Source organism: Hyperolius riggenbachi, chromosome 10 (assembly GCF_040937935.1).
Source record: "Hyperolius riggenbachi isolate aHypRig1 chromosome 10, aHypRig1.pri, whole genome shotgun sequence".
NCBI lineage: Eukaryota > Metazoa > Chordata > Amphibia > Anura > Hyperoliidae > Hyperolius > Hyperolius riggenbachi.
Window position 1 is genome coordinate 1,494,672 of NC_090655.1, and position 15,667 is coordinate 1,510,338.

At 51.5% G+C, this 15,667-nt stretch overlaps 1 protein-coding gene across 2 annotated transcripts in view; it reads right to left on the reverse strand.

Annotated features, from left to right (window-relative positions):
• LDB1 (LIM domain binding 1) overlaps positions 1-15,667 on the reverse strand; it is a 173,713-nt gene that overhangs the window by 41,383 nt on the left and 116,663 nt on the right. For both annotated transcript variants that reach the window (XM_068256225.1, XM_068256224.1), the window contains exon 2: positions 5,526-5,628. In XM_068256225.1, the coding sequence (XP_068112326.1) occupies positions 5,526-5,628 (103 nt within the window). The remainder of the gene's footprint in view (positions 1-5,525; positions 5,629-15,667) is intronic.

The window sequence follows — 15,667 nt, forward strand, 5'->3', positions numbered from 1 at the left end:
GCCCAGCAATACATCCTATCAGAGCTGCACTACAGAGCCCAGCAATACACACTATCAGAGCTGCACTACAGAGCCCAGCAATGCATCCTATCACAGCTGCACTACAGAGCCCAGCAATACATCCCATCAGAGCTGCACTACAGAGCCCAGCAATACACACTATCAGAGCTGCACTACAGAGCCCAGCAATACACACTATCAGAGCTGCACTACAGAGCCCAGCAATACATCCTATCAGAGCTGCACTACAGAGCCCAGCAATACACACTATCAGAGCTGCACTACAGAGCCCAGCAATACACACTATCAGTGCTGCACTACAGAGCCCAGCAATACATCCCATCAGAGCTGCACTACAGAGCCCAGCAATACACACTATCAGAGCTGCACTACAGAGCCCAGCAATACACACTATCAGAGCTGCACTACAGAGCCCAGCAATACATCCCATCAGAGCTGCACTACAGAGCCCAGCAATACATCCCATAAGAGCTGCACTACAGAGCCCAGCAATACACACTATCAGAGCTGCACTACAGAGCCCAGCAGTACATCCTATCAGAGCTGCACTACAGAGCCCAGCAATACATCCTATCAGAGCTGCACTACAGAGCCCAGCAATACACCCTATCAGAGCTGCACTACAGAGCCCAGCAATACACACTATCAGAGCTGCACTACGGAGCCCAGCAATACATCCTATCAGAGCTGCACTACAGAGCCCAGCAATACATCCTATCAGAGCTGCACTACAGAGCCCAGCAATACAGCCTATCAGAGCCGCACTACAGAGCCCAGCAATACACACTATCAGAGCTGCACTACAGAGCCCAGCAATACACACTATCAGAGCTGCACTACAGAGCCCAGCAATACACACTATCAGAGCTGCACTACAGAGCCCAGCAACACATCCTATCAGAGCTGCACTACAGAGCCCAGCAATACACACTATCAGAGCTGCACTACAGAGCCCAGCAACACATACTATCAGAGCTGCACTACAGAGTCCAGCAATACATCCCATCAGAGCTGCACTACAGAGCCCAGCAATAGACACTATCAGAGCTGCACTACAGAGCCCAGCAATACATCCTATCAGAGCTGCACTACAGAGCCCAGCAATACACCCTATCAGAGCTGCACTACAGAGCCCAGCAATACACACTATCAGAGCTGCACTACGGAGCCCAGCAATACATCCTATCAGAGCTGCACTACAGAGCCCAGCAATACATCCTATCAGAGCTGCACTACAGAGCCCAGCAATACAGCCTATCAGAGCCGCACTACAGAGCCCAGCAATACACACTATCAGAGCTGCACTACAGAGCCCAGCAATACACACTATCAGAGCTGCACTACAGAGCCCAGCAATACACACTATCAGAGCTGCACTACAGAGCCCAGCAACACATCCTATCAGAGCTGCACTACAGAGCCCAGCAATACACACTATCAGAGCTGCACTACAGAGCCCAGCAACACATACTATCAGAGCTGCACTACAGAGTCCAGCAATACATCCCATCAGAGCTGCACTACAGAGCCCAGCAATAGACACTATCAGAGCTGCACTACAGAGCCCAGCAATACATCCTATCAGAGCTGCACTACAGAGCCCAGCAATACACACTATCAGAGCTGCACTACAGAGCCCAGCAACACATCCTATCAGAGATGCACTACAGAGCACAGCAATACAGCCTATCACAGCTGCACTACAGAGCCCAGCAATACATCCTATCAGAGCTGCACTACTGAGCCCAGCAATACATCCTATCAGAGCTGCACTACAGAGCCCAGCAATACACACTATCAGAGCTGCACTACAGAGCCCAGCAATACATCCCATCAGAGCTGCACTACAGAGCCCAGCAATACATCCTATCAGAGCTGCACTACTGAGCCCAGCAATTCATCCTATCAGAGCTGCACTACAGAGCCCAGCAATACATCATATCAGAGCTGCACTACAGAGCCCAGCAATACATCCTATCAGAGCTGCACTACAGAGCCCAGCAATACATCCCATCAGAGCTGCACTACAGAGCCCAGCAACACATCCTATCAGAGCTGCACTACAGAGCCCAGCAATACATACTATCAGAGCTGCACTACAGAGCCCAGCAATACATCCTATCAGAGCTGCACTACAGAGCCCAGCAATACACACTATCAGAGCTGCACTACAGAGCCCAGCAATGCATCCTATCACAGCTGCACTACAGAGCCCAGCAATACATCCCATCAGAGCTGCACTACAGAGCCCAGCAATACACACTATCAGAGCTGCACTACAGAGCCCAGCAATACACACTATCAGAGCTGCACTACAGAGCCCAGCAATACATCCTATCAGAGCTGCACTACAGAGCCCAGCAATACACACTATCAGAGCTGCACTACAGAGCCCAGCAATACACACTATCAGAGCTGCACTACAGAGCCCAGCAATACATCCCATCAGAGCTGCACTACAGAGCCCAGCAATACACACTATCAGAGCTGCACTACAGAGCCCAGCAATACACACTATCAGAGCTGCACTACAGAGCCCAGCAATACATCCCATCAGAGCTGCACTACAGAGCCCAGCAATACATCCCATCAGAGCTGCACTACAGAGCCCAGCAATACATCCCATCAGAGCTGCACTACAGAGCCCAGCAATACACACTATCAGAGCTGCACTACAGAGCCCAGCAATACAGCCTATCAGAGCTGCACTACAGAGCCCAGCAATACATCCTATCAGAGCTGCACTACTGAGCCCAGCAATACATCCTATCAGAGCTGCACTACAGAGCCCAGCAATACACACTATCAGAGCTGCACTACAGAGCCCAGCAATACATCCCATCAGAGCTGCACTACAGAGCCCAGCAATACATCCTATCAGAGCTGCACTACAGAGCCCAGCAATACACACTATTAGAGCTGCACTACAGAGCCCAGCAATACATCCCATCAGAGCTGCACTACAGAGCCCAGCAATACACACTATCAGAGCTGCACTACAGAGCCCAGCAATACAGCCTATCAGAGCTGCACTACAGAGCCCAGCAATTCATCCTATCAGAGCTGCACTACAGAGCCCAGCAATACACCCTATCAGAGCTGCACTACAGAGCCCAGCAATACAGCCTATCAGAGCTGCACTACAGAGCCCAGCAATTCATCCTATCAGAGCTGCACTACAGAGCCCAGCAATACATCCTATCAGAGCTGCACTACAGAGCCCAGCAATACATCCCATCAGAGCTGCACTACAGAGCCCAGCAATACATCCCATCAGAGCTGCACTACAGAGCCCAGCAATACACACAATCAGAGCTGCACTACAGAGCCCAGCAATACATCCTATCAGAGCTGCACTACAGAGCCCAGCAATACACACTATCAGAGCTGCACTACAGAGCCCAGCAATACACACTATCAGAGCTGCACTACAGAGCCCAGCAATACACACTATCAGAGCTGCACTACAGAGCCCAGCAATACACACTATCAGAGCTGCACTACAGAGCCCAGCAACACATACTATCAGAGCTGCACTACAGAGCCCAGCAATACACACTATCAGAGCTGCGCTACAGAGCCCAGCAGTACATCCTATCAGAGCTGCACTACAGAGCCCAGCAATACATCCCATCAGAGCTGCACTACAGAGCCCAGCAATACATCCCATCAGAGCTGCACTACAGAGCCCAGCAATACATCCCATCAGAGCTGCACTACAGAGCCCAGCAATACATCCCATCAGAGCTGCACTACAGAGCCCAGCAATACACACTATCAGAGCTGCACTACAGAGCCCAGCAATACACACTATCAGAGCTGCACTACAGAGCCCAGCAATACATCCTATCAGAGCTGCACTACAGAGCCCAGCAATACACACTATCAGAGCTGCACTACAGAGCCCAGCAATACAGCCTATCAGAGCTGCACTACAGAGCCCAGCAATTCATCCTATCAGAGCTGCACTACAGAGCCCAGCAATACACCCTATCAGAGCTGCACTACAGAGCCCAGCAATACACACTATCAGAGCTGCACTACAGAGCCCAGCAATACATCCTATCAGAGCCGCACTACAGAGCCCAGCAACACATCCTATCAGAGTTGGGGACAGAGCAATGATGACGCAGGAACAGCCGGCAGCCAGGACCGCGCACACAGCCGGCACCCAGGACCGCACACACAGCCAGCACCCAGGACCGCACACACAGCCAGCACCCAGGACCGCACACACAGCCAGCACCCAGGACCGCACACACAGCCAGCAGCCAGGACCGCACACCCAGCCAACCCCCAGGACCGCACACACAGCCAGCCGCCAGGACCGCACACACAGCCAGCCGCCAGGACCACACACACAGCCAGCCGCCAGGACCGCACACACAGCCAGCCGCCAGGACCGCACACACAGCCAGCCGCCAGGACCGCACACACAGCCAGCACCCAGGACCGCACACACAGCCAACCCCCAGGACCGCACACACAGCCGGCCGCCAGGACCGCACACACAGCCGGCAGCCAGGACCGCACACACAGCCGGCAGCCAGGACCGCACACACAGCCGGCAGCCAGGACCGCACACACAGCCGGCAGCCAGGACCGCACACACTGCCGGCACCCAGGACCGCACACACAGCCGGCACCCAGGACCGCACACACAGCCGGCACCCAGGACCGCACACACAGCCGGCACCCAGGACCGCACACACAGCCAGCAGCCAGGACCGCACACACAGCCAGCAGCCAGGACCGCACACACAGCCAGCAGCCAGGACCGCACACACAGCCAGCAGCCAGGACCGCACACACAGCCAGCAGCCAGGACCGCACACCCAGCCTGCAGCCAGGACCGCACACCCAGCCAGCACCCAATGCCTAACCAACCTCCTGCCGATGCCTTAGCCTAACCGAGCCCCTGCCAATGCCCAACCCTAGCCGGACCCACTGTCGATGCCTAACAAACCCCCTGCCGATTTATTACCCTAACCGAGCCTCTGTGAATGCCTAACCGACCCCCTGCCAATACCCAGCCCTAGCCGACCCCCTGCCAATGCCTAACCAACCTCCTGCCGATGCCTTTGCCTAACCGAGTCCCTGTCAATGCCCAACCCTAGCTGGACCCCCTGTCGATGCCTAACCGACCTCCTGCCGATACCCAACCCTAACAGACACCTCTGCCAATGGCTAACCCTGACACCTCTGCCAATGGCTAACCCTAACAGACACCTCGGCCAATGCCTAACCCTAACCGACACCTCGGCCTGGCACAGGGCGGCTGCAGAGGGGACCTGAGGATTGTTTTGTCCAGGCGTGGGCACAGGGTTGGTGCAGGGGGCTGGTAGAATCCCCTGGTAAATTAAACTGGCGTTATTTATATTACTTTAGGTTTCCTTTAAGGGTCCCCAGCCTGCTGTCCTGAATGAGTTCTCTGACTGCTGTGACCACACTCAGCATCCCAGCAGGAGAGCTGGGCAATCAGCATTCAGTAATACAGCACTTACCCCACATCTCGGTCCAGCATGGTGCCCGGGTGGAAGGGCGGGAAGGCGTTGCCGTTTGGCGGCTCCTTTGGCGAGTACAGCTTGAATGACTTGGAGGAACAGCCTGTGTGATGGAGAGAGATAAACGTCATTCAGAGCAGCGATAATGCAGAAATATTCATCCCAGATTTCCCACATGCAACATGGCCACACCCATCTTACAGCATTATTGTACCATGGCCACACCCATCTTACAGCATTATTGTACCATGGCCACACCCATCTTACAGCATTATTGTACCATGGCCACACCCATCTTACAGCATTATTGTACCATGGCCACACCCATCTAACAGCATTATTGTACCATGGCCACACCCATCTTACAGCATTATTGTACCATGGCCACACCCATCTTACAGAATTATTGTACCATGGCCACACCCATCTTACAGCATTATTGTACCATGGCCACACCCATCTTACAGCATTATTGTACCATGGCCACACCCATCTTAAAGCATTATTGTAATATGGCCACGCCAATCTTTCAGTGTTACTATAACATGGCCACGCCCACCTTACAGCACGAATGTAACAGCGCCACGCCCACCTTTTAGTGTAAATGTAAATATTTCTCAATACTGTGAATACAGCACTATCACAACTATGGCTACGCTGTGATAATGCTGACAATGGCGGATCGCGCACATATATGCAGAAGTATACAGAAAACCACCGCCGCCCAGTATCCTCCACCGCCCACTTCCCGTCCTTAATAATTAACATGAATTCCCGGCTCTGTCAGCTAATGGCGTGCAGAAACCTCCGACACTCATAACCTCGTGTCCGGGGACCGAGAACACCGACCACCACGGCTACAGGTAAATCCAACGCACGCCTCGCAGATACAATACACGATATTAAAGAGGAACTGGACTGGAAACAATAATAAGTAAATTATAAATGAAAATTATTTAAAAAAAAAAAAAAAAGCAATTTTATTCAGTCAGGGTTTGCCCACTGGGGACACATCTTTAGTCCTGTCAGGTGATCTCTGTGGAATGTTTGTTTCGGAGAACTCCAAAGCCAATGAAGAGTTCCGCATAGCTAATCAGCCTAGGCTGTGACATCACTGGGTGGGCGGGGCTTACATAACAATTTAAAGCAATAGATACAGAACGTTTTTCTGACCAGAAAAATCATAAATTTACTGCATGCTACTATATAGGTCACTACAGGGCCTCTTTAAATTCTTTCCTCTTTTTCCTAATATACACATTTCCTTTTATACAATGCAGATTGCCTGGCTGTCCTGCTGATCCTTTGCCTGTTATGCTAGGTACACACTGAGATTTTCTGGTCAATTTACTGTCAGATCGATTATTTTCAACATGTCCGATCTGATTTCCGACAGATTTCCGATCGATTTCCTATTGAGGTTAACGGAAATCGATCTGAAAGCAAATCGGACATGTTGGAAATAATCGCTCTCACAGTTAAATTGACCATGAAATCTCATAGTGTGTACCCAGCATAATACTGTTAGCCATAACCCCTGAACAAGCATGCAGCAGATCAGGTGCTCTGGCTTAAGTCAGACTGGATTAGCTGCATGCTTGTTCCAGGCATTTGATTCAGACACTACTGCAGCCAGAGAGATCAGGAGGACTGCCAGGCAACTGGTATTGTGTAACAGGAAATAATTGCAGCCTCCATATCCCTCTGACTTTGGCATGTGCTACACAGGAAGGCAGGGGGTCCACGTCACATGTCCGGGAGTCTGCTGCCCCCCATACTACATCCTTTGATTAACTGCTTCCCAGAGCAAATTGTGCCCATGAAAGGCTCATACACACGTCCAACAATGCACAACCAACCGCACAACAAGTTGTTTATCTGACAAGTATGTACACACACACACACTGTACACACACACACACACACACACACTGTACACACACACACTGTACACACACACACTGTACACACACACACTGTACACACACACACTGTACACACACACACTGTACACACACACACTGTACACACACACACTGTACACACACACACTGTACACACACACACTGTACACACACACACTGTACACACACACACTGTACACACACACACACACATACACACACATACACACACACACACAGGCTAAACAACCAACTCACTTAAGTACAATGCGTGAAAGCTAAATGACAAACTTTACAACATGTCTGCATTTAAAACCAACAAAGTTGTGCAAAAGACTTGTACACACGTTCCAACTAGAGATGACGGCGAACAGCTCCCGAACCGGTCGCCGGCAAACCCCTCACCCTGTACTACTTCCGGGTTGATATGACCCATAGTATTACGGCTGCACTGGGCAGGCGGTGCGCGTCCTAGATCGCGCGCCTGTTGCCGGGCACTCTCTGCGCATGAGCGTGACACTCATGCGCAGAGAGTGCCCGGCAACAGGCGCGCGATCTAGGACGCGCACCACCGGCCCGGCGCAGCCGTAATACTACGGGTCATAGTGACCCGGAAGTAGTACGGCCACATAAAGATTTACGTGCGAACTGTTCGCTCACATCTCTAGTTCCAACTTGCAGGATAGTTGGGCAGATTGATCCTCCGGTTGGATCTGTCAAACAACCGGTTATCAATCGGTCATCTGGTTGTTTGTCAGCTGTACACACACCCAACTTATCTTCCAACACACACGTTTAGAAGAGAGTTGGGCAGATTGCTTGGACATGTGTATGAGCCTTTAAGGCAAAGACACACGGCATACATTTGTCTGTAGCGACAGACAGACAAGAGACAACAGCGTACATTCAGAAGCGACTATTCGAGCTTGCGACAATTGTACACACGCGACAACAAACAAGGTGAAGATACGGCGGAAGCAGTCTGCCACGGACTATGTAGAGCCGACTCTTCACCGGATGTTTCCTCAGACGTCTGTTGGTAGTGACTCCGCCGTCTGTAGGAGACTTTAGTACACAAAGCAGGACAATGTGACGGTTTGTTTGCACGACAAAAGCTGCGAGCGATTGCACAGTTCAATCACTCAGACAGGACGTTGTCTGCAGACTGTCACCGCTCACAGCATACACACCAATGAACGTTTGCGCGATGTGTGTCTGTACAGACATTTGTACACCGCGTTTATGCGCCTTTACAGTGCAATGTTAAGTGAACCATCATATTTTTCTTATTTTCAAAAACATCAGTTTGAAAGAAAAGATGTATTTGATTCACAGCCAGGACATAACTACAAATTATTGGCCCCCCCCAGGAAACCGTTAATGTCGCCCCCCCCCCCAATGTTCCCACCCCTTCCCTTGCCTCCCCTGGAGACCCTCACAGTTTTATGTTTAGTTTAATATTCCATTTCCAACACGTCAGGTACACTGTAAGCAATATCACAGGGCTGTGCTAATCCGCCCTGCAGCCAGGCTATGGTTACAGGCTATACTGGCCTTCATCAGAGCGGGGCCTGGATGTGGCCCTGTGGTGGAACTTGTGATCCGAAGCTTGTACACAGTTATGTTACAGGCTATACTGGCCTTCATCAGAGCGAGGCCTGGATGTGGCCCTGTGGTGGAACTTGTGATCTGAAGCTTGTACACAGTTATGTTACAGGCTATACTGGCCTTCATCAGAGTGAGGCCTGGATGTGGCTCTGTGGTGGAACTTGTGATCTGAAGCTTGTACACAGTTATGTTACAGGCTATACTGGCCTTCATCAGAGTGGGGCCTGGATGTGGCCCTGTGGTGGGACTTGTGATATGGAGCTGGTACACAGTTATGTTACAGGCTATACTGGCCTTCATCAGAGCGGGGCCTGGATGTGGCCCTGTGGTGGGACTTGTGATCTGAAGCTTGTACACAGTTATGTTACAGGCTATACTGGCCTTCATCAGAGCGGGGCCTGGATGTGGCCCTGTGGTGGGACTTGTGATCTGAAGCTTGTACACAGTTATGTTACAGGCTATACTGGCCTTCATCAGAGCGGGGCCTGGATGTGGCTCTGTGGTGGGACTTGTGATATGAAGCTGGTACACAGTTATGTTACAGGCTATACTGGCCTTCATCAGAGCGAGGCCTGGATGTGGCCCTGTGGTGGGACTTGTGATCTGAAGCTTGTACACAGTTATGTTACAGGCTATACTGGCCTTCATCAGAGCGGGGCCTGGATGTGGCCCTGTGGTGGGACTTGTGATCTGAAGCTGGTACACAGTTATGTTACAGGCTATACTGGCCTTCATCAGAGCGAGGCCTGGATGTGGCCCTGTGGTGGGACTTGTGATCTGAAGCTTGTACACAGTTATGTTACAGGCTATACTGGCCTTCATCAGAGCGGGGCCTGGATGTGGCTCTGTGGTGGGACTTGTGATATGAAGCTGGTACACAGTTATGTTACAGGCTATACTGGCCTTCATCAGAGCGAGGCCTGGATGTGGCCCTGTGGTGGGACTTGTGATCTGAAGCTTGTACACAGTTATGTTACAGGCTATACTGGCCTTCATCAGAGCGGGGCCTGGATGTGGCCCTGTGGTGGGACTTGTGATCTGAAGCTGGTACACAGTTATGTTACAGGCTATACTGGCCTTCATCAGAGCGAGGCCTGGAAGTGGCCCTGTGGTGGGACTTGTGATATGGAGCTGGTGCAGTGCATACAGTTCTGTTACAGGCTATACTGGTCTTCATCAGAGCGAGGCCTGGAAGTGGCCCTGTGGTGGAACTTGTGATCTGAAGCTTGCACACAGTTAGGTTACAGGCTACACTGGCCTTCATCAGAGCGAGGCTTGGATGTGGCCCTGTGGTGGGACTTGTGATATGGAGCTGATGCACAGTTATGTTACAGGCTATACTGGCCTTCATCAGAGCGGGGCCTGGATGTGGCCCTGTGGTGGGACTTGTGATATGGAGCTGGTACAGTTATGTTACAGGCTATACTGGCCTTCATCAGAGCGGGGGCCTGGATGTGGCTCTGTGATGGGACTTGTGATCTGAAGCTTGTACACAGTTATGTTACAGGCTATACTGGCCTTTATCAGAGCGAGGCCTGGATGTGGCCCTGTGGTGGAACTTGTGATCTGAAGCTGGTACACAGTTCTGTTACAGGCTATACTGGCCTTCATCAGAGCGGGGCCTGGATGTGGCCCTGTGGTGGGACTTGTGATATGGAGCTAGTACACAGTTATGTTACAGGCTATACTGGCCTTCATCAGAGCGAGGCCTGGATGTGGCCCTGTGATGGGACTTGTGATCTGAAGCTTGTACACAGTTATGTTACAGGCTATACTGGCCTTCATCAGAGCGAGGCCTGGATGTGGCTCTGTGGTGGAACTTGTGATCTGAAGCTGGTACACAGTTCTGTTACAGGCTATACTGGCCTTCATCAGAGCGGGGCCTGGATGTGGCCCTGTGGTGGGACTTGTGATATGGAGCTAGTACACAGTTATGTTACAGGCTATACTGGCCTTCATCAGAGCGAGGCCTGGATGTGGCCCTGTGGTGGAACTTGTGATATGAAGCTGGTACAGTTATGTTACAGGCTATACTGGCCTTCATCAGAGCGAGGCCTGGATGTGGCCCTGTGGTGGAACTTGTGATCTGAAGCTGGTACACAGTTCTGTTACAGGCTATACTGGCCTTCATCAGAGCGGGGCCTGGATGTGGCCCTGTGGTGGGACTTGTGATATGGAGCTAGTACACAGTTATGTTACAGGCTATACTGGCCTTCATCAGAGCGAGGCCTGGATGTGGCCCTGTGGTGGAACTTGTGATCTGAAGCTGGTACACAGTTATGTTACAGGCTATACTGGCCTTTATTAGAGCGAGGCCTGGATGTGGCCCTGTGGTGGGACTTGTGATATGAAGCTGGTACACAGTTATGTTACAGGCTATACTGGCCTTCATCAGAGCAAGGCCTGGATGTGGCCCTGTGATGGGACTTGTGATATGGAGCTGGTACACAGTTATGTTACAGGCTATACTGGCCTTCATCAGAGCGAGGCCTGGATGTGGCTCTGTGATGGGACTTGTGATATGGAGCTGGTACACAGTTATGTTACAGGCTATACTGGCCTTCATCAGAGCGAGGCCTGGATGTGGCCCTGTGGTGGGACTTGTGATATGGAGCTGGTACACAGTTCTGTTACAGGCTATACTGGCCTTCATCAGAGCGAGGCCTGGATGTGGCTCTGTGATGGGACTTGTGATATGGAGCTGGTACACAGTTATGTTACAGGCTATACTGGCCTTCATCAGAGCAAGGCCTGGATGTGGCCCTGTGGTGGGACTTGTGATATGAAGCTTGTACACAGTTATGTTACAGGCTATACTGGCCTTCATCAGAGCGAGGCCTGGATGTGGCTCTGTGATGGGACTTGTGATATGGAGCTGGTACACAGTTATGTTACAGGCTATACTGGCCTTCATCAGAGCGAGGCCTGGATGTGGCCCTGTGGTGGGACTTGTGATATGGAGCTGGTACACAGTTCTGTTACAGGCTATACTGGCCTTCATCAGAGCGAGGCCTGGATGTGGCTCTGTGATGGGACTTGTGATATGGAGCTGGTACACAGTTATGTTACAGGCTATACTGGCCTTCATCAGAGCGAGGCCTGGATGTGGCCCTGTGGTGGGACTTGTGATATGAAGCTGGTACACAGTTATGTTACAGGCTATACTGGCCTTCATCAGAGCGAGGCCTGGATGTGGCTCTGTGGTGGGACTTGTGATATGAAGCTGGTGCAGTTATGTTACAGGCTATACTGGCCTTCATCAGAGCGAGGCCTGGATGTGGCCCTGTGGTGGAACTTGTGATCTGAAGCTGGTACACAGTTATGTTACAGGCTATACTGGCCTTTATTAGAGCGAGGCCTGGATGTGGCCCTGTGGTGGGACTTGTGATATGAAGCTGGTACACAGTTATGTTACAGGCTATACTGGCCTTCATCAGAGCAAGGCCTGGATGTGGCCCTGTGATGGGACTTGTGATATGGAGCTGGTACACAGTTATGTTACAGGCTATACTGGCCTTCATCAGAGCGAGGCCTGGATGTGGCTCTGTGATGGGACTTGTGATATGGAGCTGGTACACAGTTATGTTACAGGCTATACTGGCCTTCATCAGAGCGAGGCCTGGATGTGGCCCTGTGGTGGGACTTGTGATATGGAGCTGGTACACAGTTCTGTTACAGGCTATACTGGCCTTCATCAGAGCGAGGCCTGGATGTGGCTCTGTGATGGGACTTGTGATATGGAGCTGGTACACAGTTATGTTACAGGCTATACTGGCCTTCATCAGAGCAAGGCCTGGATGTGGCCCTGTGGTGGGACTTGTGATATGAAGCTTGTACACAGTTATGTTACAGGCTATACTGGCCTTCATCAGAGCGAGGCCTGGATGTGGCTCTGTGATGGGACTTGTGATATGGAGCTGGTACACAGTTATGTTACAGGCTATACTGGCCTTCATCAGAGCGAGGCCTGGATGTGGCCCTGTGGTGGGACTTGTGATATGGAGCTGGTACACAGTTCTGTTACAGGCTATACTGGCCTTCATCAGAGCGAGGCCTGGATGTGGCTCTGTGATGGGACTTGTGATATGGAGCTGGTACACAGTTATGTTACAGGCTATACTGGCCTTCATCAGAGCGAGGCCTGGATGTGGCCCTGTGGTGGGACTTGTGATATGAAGCTGGTACACAGTTATGTTACAGGCTATACTGGCCTTCATCAGAGCGAGGCCTGGATGTGGCTCTGTGGTGGGACTTGTGATATGAAGCTGGTGCAGTTATGTTACAGGCTATACTGGCCTTTATCAGAGCGAGGCCTGGAAGTGGCCCTGTGGTGGGACTTGTGATATGAAGCTGGTGCAGTTATGTTACAGGCTATACTGGCCTTCATCAGAGCGAGGCCTGGAAGTGGCCCTGTGGTGGGACTTGTGATATGAAGCTTGTACACAGTTATGTTACAGGCTATACTGGCCTTCATCAGAGCGAGGCCTGGATGTGGCCCTGTGGTGGGACTTGTGATATGGAGCTGGTACACAGTTCTGTTACAGGCTATACTGGCCTTCATCAGAGCGAGGCCTGGATGTGGCTCTGTGATGGGACTTGTGATATGGAGCTGGTACACAGTTATGTTACAGGCTATACTGGCCTTCATCAGAGCAAGGCCTGGATGTGGCCCTGTGGTGGGACTTGTGATATGAAGCTTGTACACAGTTATGTTACAGGCTATACTGGCCTTCATCAGAGCGAGGCCTGGATGTGGCTCTGTGATGGGACTTGTGATATGGAGCTGGTACACAGTTATGTTACAGGCTATACTGGCCTTCATCAGAGCGAGGCCTGGATGTGGCCCTGTGGTGGGACTTGTGATATGGAGCTGGTACACAGTTCTGTTACAGGCTATACTGGCCTTCATCAGAGCGAGGCCTGGATGTGGCTCTGTGATGGGACTTGTGATATGGAGCTGGTACACAGTTATGTTACAGGCTATACTGGCCTTCATCAGAGCGAGGCCTGGATGTGGCCCTGTGGTGGGACTTGTGATATGAAGCTGGTACACAGTTATGTTACAGGCTATACTGGCCTTCATCAGAGCGAGGCCTGGATGTGGCTCTGTGGTGGGACTTGTGATATGAAGCTGGTGCAGTTATGTTACAGGCTATACTGGCCTTTATCAGAGCGAGGCCTGGAAGTGGCCCTGTGGTGGGACTTGTGATATGAAGCTGGTGCAGTTATGTTACAGGCTATACTGGCCTTCATCAGAGCGAGGCCTGGAAGTGGCCCTGTGGTGGGACTTGTGATATGAAGCTTGTACACAGTTATGTTACAGGCTATACTGGCCTTCATCAGAGCGAGGCCTGGATGTGGCCCTGTGGTGGGACTTGTGATTTGAAGCTTGTACACAGTTATGTTACAGGCTATACTGGCCTTCATCAGAGCGAGGCCTGGATGTGGCCCTGTGGTGGGACTTGTGATATGAAGCTTGTACACAGTTATGTTACAGGCTATACTGGCCTTCATCAGAGCGAGGCCTGGAAGTGGCCCTGTGGTGGGACTTGTGATATGAAGCTGGTACACAGTTATGTTACAGGCTATACTGGCCTTCATCAGAGCGAGGCCTGGATGTGGCCCTGTGGTGGGACTTGTGATCTGAAGCTTGTACACAGTTATGTTACAGGCTATACTGGCCTTCATCAGAGCGAGGCCTGGATGTGGCCCTGTGGTGGGACTTGTGATATGGAGCTGGTACACAGTTATGTTACAGGCTATACTGGCCTTCATCAGAGCGAGGCCTGGATGTGGCTCTGTGGTGGGACTTGTGATATGAAGCTGGTGCAGTTATGTTACAGGCTATACTGGCCTTTATCAGAGCGAGGCCTGGAAGTGGCCCTGTGGTGGGACTTGTGATATGAAGCTGGTGCAGTTATGTTACAGGCTATACTGGCCTTCATCAGAGCGAGGCCTGGAAGTGGCCCTGTGGTGGGACTTGTGATATGAAGCTTGTACACAGTTATGTTACAGGCTATACTGGCCTTCATCAGAGCGAGGCCTGGATGTGGCCCTGTGGTGGGACTTGTGATCTGAAGCTTGTACACAGTTATGTTACAGGCTATACTGGCCTTCATCAGAGCGAGGCCTGGATGTGGCCCTGTGGTGGGACTTGTGATATGGAGCTGGTACACAGTTCTGTTACAGGCTATACTGGCCTTCATCAGAGCGAGGCCTGGATGTGGCCCTGTGGTGGGACTTGTGATATGGAGCTGGTACACAGTTATGTTACAGGCTACACTGGCCTTCATCAGAGCGAGGCCTGGAAGTGGCCCTGTGGTGGGACTTGTGATATGAAGCTGGTACATTGTTATGTTACGGGTCTGTGTACAGCGTGCCGAGCAACGTGACAGGTCCACTTTGTATAATAAAGAGGACCTGATTCCGGGAGTGCACATCCCCTCCTCTCCCCGGGGAGATCGCCGCTCATTAGCTGCCCGTTTCCTTCATACCACAGGAAGCCTTTTATACCAAAACAATCTCCTGCGGTCACTGAGAGGTGAAGCAGACAACATGGCGGCAACAGGAAACAAACGCTACAGAAAAGCAGCAAAGGATGGAAACTCGCCCAACTGCTCACAGCTAACA